Below are 6,601 nucleotides of genomic sequence, written 5' to 3'. Positions count from 1 at the left end.
TTCAAAGTATACAATGCTTCTCTTCAAAGGATCATTCGTTTTCCACAACATTTATATCTAGTTATTAAATGGGATTGTTTTAAAATGTACCTAGAATCGACGCTTTTGATTTACCTTTGCTTCACCTTCTTTAAGCACGTTTTTTACGTTACAAAGTGTTATCATACAAAACAAAGACGTTGAATTTGGTTATTAATAGTATGCCTGTGAATGCCAAATAATCAAATTTACACCGACTCAAATCTAATATGAATCACAAATCTCCATAAATGATCAACAAAGATAATAGGCCTATAATAATCGTAAATTCCAATGATTAGCCTATAATTAGCATGCTATATTTCTGAGAGACAAGAAGGCAGGTATAGCAGAAAATATATCAGCTTTATTGAAACACTTTACAACGAGGAAAATTAAGCTAATCTCAAAAAGGGTATACAATAAGTGCAAATTTGTTGCAATTTTTGTTATAAAAAGCTTTGTGTATGTGCATGTACTTTTATAGATCAGAACAGAGGCCTAGTTACATAAAATATAGGCTATTTGTTTGCACAAGTAATGACAGCAAACACATAATTAAAATCGTTTTGAAACTTATTTTGAAGAAGAAAACGTTGGCCAATAGAGAACAGAATAAGGCAAAGTGGTTTCATTGTCATAAGCGTTTGTGCTTTCCCACTGGGCAAAAACGGGTTGAACGTTGTTTCCACATCATTTCAACCAACAACAAAAAAATCTATGTGATGACGTCGAATCAACGTGGAAACCCCATTCCCAACTGAGCACGCACTGATTGAATCAACGTTGTTTCCACATCATTTTAATGAAATGAAGTTGAACCAACATGGAATAGACGTTGAATTGACGTCTGTGCCCAGTGGGTTTCATCTTTTTCCCCCCTAACTTTTAACCTGAACCCAATGACGTGGTGATTTTGGGGGGGATTTCCCGTTGAGTTCACAATAGTTGACAACTCAAACAAATGTAAATGAAAATTAGAGGTTGAACTGACATCTGTGCCCAGTGGGTCCTTCACTTCAGAAACAGTTAGTGCATAATATACTGTCCTTCATTTAGACCAATCAAGACGACGAAGGCCACTGAAAATATATCCTGACTCGAGAAGTTTTTCCAGACTCTCAAAAATTGGCTACTGTCCCCATTGTTCGATCTCATCAGTAAGATGACAGGCCATTTATTTGGGTTTAAACTGTCGCCAGACATGTATAGAATCAGTTTAAATTGCTCGATTTTGTGTTCATTCTCATCTCCAGAGCACAGTTTGGGCCTTTACGCGCACTACATTTCCTGCTCACATCACACACGGTTTGACGTCTTGACAAAGGCTTTGGTGATGGTGGTGATGGTGATGATGATGATAGTACGATCCACTGGCTGAGGGATGGAACGAGGAGATGCCGTTAAAATTCAGGACAAAATCCTTCCTGTCGACCACGGGTGAGGAGTGGCTTTGGTAGCGAGGGATCCCCACTGAGAGAGAGAGAGAGAGAGAGAGAGAGAGAGAGAGAGAGAGAGAGAGAGAGAGAGAGAGAGATTGGATCTCTTCAAAATATATGAACAATACAGTTCTTCTCCCCTCCTAACTTTAGCTTTCTATAAGTTTATATAATTGTTTTTACATACTCGTGTGTGGCATAGAGGAGCAGTCAGAAATATTAGTATTATTCAGAAATATTTATATATTGTAAATACTTTTCAACAACAAAAAAAAAACAGTTTTCTTTCAGAATATAGTATAATAACACTCTGACGTTTATGCATTACATTGACTATGTGTAAAAATGTGTTATAGTATTCAGTGTATTATGTAGCCTGTTTTTCTGATATAGATTTTAAGGTTTGAAATTGACACATCTTCCAATAATTTGGCCAGTAAACAATGCGGAGACGTAGTCCCATAACACCACGCGAATAAATAAGAAATCACTCTCAGTGAATCTATAGATTAAACCTAATCGATCACGGTAGGGACATTTGTTAATTTGTTATCTTACTAGACTATGTTATATTATGTTATGTTGTTATGTCGACCTGTAATACATTATTAATTGCTGAATAAACAGGAATTTGCTGGCCTTTTGAGAATAGGTCAAATAATGACCATGTCTCTGCCCTCAGTATTTCCATTTCAGGAGAATGCCACTAAAACAATCAATCCAAAGAAACTGCATGTGTTATGACTATTTCCTCTTCAGAATTATTCAAATTGAACCATGCAATTAATTCACTGTATACAATATGTTATTTGGATGTGTGCAAATTAGATGCATAGACCCTAGACATGTAGCCTCTGCTCATGCTGAGCTAAATATACATTCGAGCAGCAGTCTCCTTTAATTAAAAAAGCAGCCAAACGGAAATCACTATCATGACTTGACTTCTGAATCTCTGCATTCTCAATACTAGCATCTCTAATGTTTGTTTAGTTGAGTTGAGTTGGTGCACATATTTTGCGTGAGCCCCTCTCATTTGTGACTGTTGTAGTATGTGTACACAGATATTTGACCTAGAGAATGTTTAGTCTTAAATTTTTAGTCTTTAACTTAACATGATCTGGTTAGACTGAAGTTAAGAGTGATTTGATAGGCATATAATAATTAAACAGCCTCGTTATGTTTCAGTGCTTTTCTACACCAATTGGCATCCATATCGTTCAAAAAGAGGTATGAAATATTAATTAGGTCAGTGTGCTTATGTTTTCCCTCCTTGATTGTCCATTTCTCCTGAGGGCCATATAGACACATTACACTGTTTATCCTCGAGATCTGCAGTAGCAACATCACACGTGCTAATTCATCATAATTATAGGCCTTACGGCCTAAAATTATTTTCAGACAAATAATTGATTCGGTAAAATAAGAACATAGGTCCTATCATAGATAGGTATGTATATATCAGGACAGCTACACTGTCTGAGTGAGAGTGAGGAGAAGGAAATAGGGAGAGTGACAGAGAGCGTGATCCTCATCAAGTTCATAAGGACTCCAGATGTGACGCCAGTACCCGCAGTGTGCGGTGTTTTCTCTCCTCGAGACTGCAGGCATTTATCCTGATGGTCCTGCCTCGCGCTGCAGCCTTTGCGCCCCATTTTCAGAGACAACACACCCGCCGTGATTGACAGTCGTCATGAGGCGTGTAAGACCCCACTAGCACAGATAACAGCTTATCCTCTAAATAGTTACAAGAAGTCGCGTAAAGTTTAACAAGGCTTGGAGTCTCCTGTGGGTAGGTATAGGCCTATGCGCTTGTTTAAATCCTCTTCTTCAGTGTGGTCCGACTCGCACAGCCTTTGTTTAGGTAACCCCCGAGGCTAGAAGGAATAATTCCGCTCTCAGAAATCCCTTGGACTTTTGTTAAAGCCTCGATAAATTAGAAGCATTTTAAACAAGATGAACATGAACTAAATTACAAGTGGTCAACTGGCCTAAGGAGCAATGCGTATAATGTGGCTACAGTTTTCATTATGGCCCATTGCGTCGAGCTCCTATCCAAACATTTATGTAAACAAGAACGCAGCCCCATACATTATTTTTTCCCAAGGCCTAGCCTATATATTCAAGAACAGTTTTAAACTATTTTGTTCATTTCCGTTGTAAGAAGATGTGGTTGCTCTTATATTTCCCACCTCATCTGAATTGTCCTTATAATAATGCATGCATATTTGTGTCTTTGAGTCCCTCAAATAGGATTATTTTGGCCTATGTCATTCAAATTGTTTCCTCAGTTCCACAACAGAATATAGTTGCAAACTAATAATCAGAAATACAATACAACTATTTTAACCCATAAAATTGGGAAGCAATTTTGCCATAACACAACCTGCAATGTGAAGGAGATGCATCCACGTGAACCAGTCATTTTAATTAAATTATATGAATATAACATTACATCGAAAATGCATTAAGAGACATATGAATCTCCAACATAGTTTTATAGATGTATTACAAATGCAAGTCATTACATATTTAGTTCGCAACAACTCACTTTAATATTAGTCTAATTATTTTCTTTGCCAAAGTTTTGATTAATCTGCGTATCACACATATCAAAGTTGTAACTGTTAATGATATTCAACTAGACTACATTTGGTTCTGCATGTAGGAGATTGTTTAAAAGACCGTCTATAAGATTTTCGGCATATTGTCTATAAGGTAGGCCAACTATAATTTTCACAAATACAAATTTAGCAATTTTATAGGCTATTACGCATTGCGTAAAGTTGCGTTTTTAGCCTCCAGAAAACAGCATGACTGACCAAAGAGCAAGTAAATTGTCAACCTGCAAATATTTTTGTTTGACACGTGTATAAAAAATGCAGTACTTTTTGTGATTGACCAAGTGTTATTACGCATGACATTTCACATCTAATTATTAACGTGTTATGACTTGATTTACACAACGTTTATTACCTGAGATATCGGCGGTGTCCCTGGCGTTCTGGTGGAGGTAGCTCTGCTCCAGGGAGTAGGGGGACATACCAGAGTGTAGCCCAGAGGACGCCGGGCTGCTGGAGGCCAGAGGCTGCTGCTTGATGTACGGGGAGCCGCCGGGAGACGCCCAGTGTCCGGAGGTACTGGCATATGGAGAATGACCGTGACCGTCCAACGCACTGGCCATAGCCGGGGACGAGGGCACAGGGCTGCTGCTACTGTCCGGTCCACCGTATTCCCCGTTGGACGTTACCGGACAGCTGGCCATGTACGTGGACCCGGGGCTCGGGGACATGTGAGGTACGTGGTGGCCGCTAAGCCCGTCGTAGCCACCTGCCATGGAGTTGGTCATCATGTCCAAGTTGTAACTGTTGCTATGACACGCCAGAGACCCGGGCGCCTGAAACTCAAAGCTCTGCGGCAAAATGGACGTACCGAAGCCTATCCCGTTCATCATCCGGTACATGGGCTTTAGGGCTTGGCATTTTCTCCGGAAGCCCCTGGGTCTGCGGCGGAATGAGCCCTCTTCGAACATGAACTCGCTGGCCGGGTCGATGGTCCAGTAGTGGCCTTTACCTGGCCTGCCCAGCCCTTTTGGCAGCTTGATAAAGCACTCGTTTAGGGAAAGGTTGTGCCGGACGGAGTTCTTCCAGCCCTGGTAGGATCCTCTGAAGAAGGGGAACCGGGCCTGGAGAAACTGATAGATCTCACTTAGAGTCAGCCTCTTGGTGGGTGAGCTCTGTATCGCCATGACGATGAGCGCAATGTAGGAGTAGGGAGGCTTCTCTGGTCGCCTCAGTCCGGAGCTCGCCTTCTTGCCTTTGGCCCCGGTCGAGGAACTGTCCATGGAGGCCTGTGGGCTTATCATGGCGGGGTGCAGGACACCGGAGCCCGGGCTGGACCTCAGGGGAGGCGGTGGGTCCAGCTGCTGCTGAGAGGTCTCGGTCGTCATCTCTGCTCCGCTGACGCACTGCGTAGCTGAGCAGTGACGTGGGGAGAGAACGAGAGATGGGGGAAAGATGAGAAAGAGAGATGGGGAAAGAGGAGAGTGAGATTGAGCAAGAGATCTAGAGAAAGAAAAAGGGACGTATATGATTCAAATAAGGTGATAGCAAGTAATGTCACTTCTACTCAAAGTCCTCTACAAATCACACACGCCGTTGGTCTTCGGAATTTAACAAAAAAGGGCTTGGAGAGGAAAAACTATCTTCCGTTCTGTTGGACTCTCCTATTACGCAGAAAATCTGCAGCGAGTTCGCAGTGTCAGAATGTGGGAGAGAGATTATAGAGCAGAGTATCCAGTGAGGGCTGGAGCGCTCGCTATAATGCAGCGTTTTGCGAAGGTTCAGTTCGACACAGAGGCTCCGGTGCGGTTCGGTATCACCGTGGCGGTGAGTGCAGCTCTGCGGCGCACCGGGTGGCCATCGCCCGCCTTAATCCCTAAAGGGGAGGAAACGCGAAGACTCCTCAATTTAGTGCGCGAGGCCGCTCAGCCAAACAAAACGCGACCACCTATCATTTCGTAAATCTTTCTTTCCTCTAAGACCCCCTCCCCGATCTCCAACCCCCCCTGAAATCAGTGACGACTAGAGCCCCCCTCCCCTCCCCTTCCACCGCCAGTCGCTGCAGCAGAGTCAAGCCCCTCTCTCTCTATCTCGCACCCCCTCCCTCTTCCACCCTCTCTCTTTCCCCTGCTCTCTGACATCTCAAAAACACGCAATTATGCCATCTATCAAACCTCCCCAGACATTCCAATCAACAGCGTCACACGCCAGCACACAAGGCAAAGAGCTCCATCTCCAACACTCTTCTTGCATGTTGTTGCCTGTTGCTAAGTGTCATTATAGTGAATAACGGAAACATTTTCTGTAATGAAATACTGAGGGTATAACAGTATAGGCAATTATATATTAGAGTAGGCCTCTTTAAGAAATAGAAATTGCTTATCTGTGTTGCCATGCAACAATATCATATTGGATGGCCTACCGATCCAGTAAAGGCGGTGTTGTAGAAGCGACACATAGAACAAACTGTAGGCTCATAAATCTCGTAGTATAAATCCTATCTCATGTTTTCCTAGTTCGCTCAGAACCCAACCGTAAGAGTCACTACCGGGGGAAAGGTGGTTGTATTTCGCTGGGGTGCATGCA

At 42.4% G+C, this 6,601-nt stretch overlaps 1 protein-coding gene across 1 annotated transcript; it reads right to left on the bottom strand.

Moving 5' to 3' along the window:
- Nucleotides 1-365: 365 nt before the first annotated feature.
- Nucleotides 366-5,951, bottom strand: LOC109902785 (forkhead box protein F2-like). The gene is made up of 2 exons (XM_020499427.2): nt 4,431-5,951; nt 366-1,491 (listed from the first exon to the last, which is right to left on the bottom strand). The coding sequence occupies exons 1-2, from the start codon at nt 5,401-5,403 to the stop codon at nt 1,313-1,315; spliced, it is 1,152 nt and encodes a 383-aa protein (XP_020355016.1). The 5' UTR covers nt 5,404-5,951; the 3' UTR covers nt 366-1,312.
- Nucleotides 5,952-6,601: the final 650 nt, after the last annotated feature.

Source organism: Oncorhynchus kisutch, linkage group LG13, assembly GCF_002021735.2.
Source record: "Oncorhynchus kisutch isolate 150728-3 linkage group LG13, Okis_V2, whole genome shotgun sequence".
Classification (NCBI taxonomy): Eukaryota; Metazoa; Chordata; class Actinopteri; order Salmoniformes; family Salmonidae; genus Oncorhynchus; species Oncorhynchus kisutch.
Note: the sequence above shows the minus strand (reverse complement) of the source record. Positions and strands in the feature narration are given on the sequence as shown.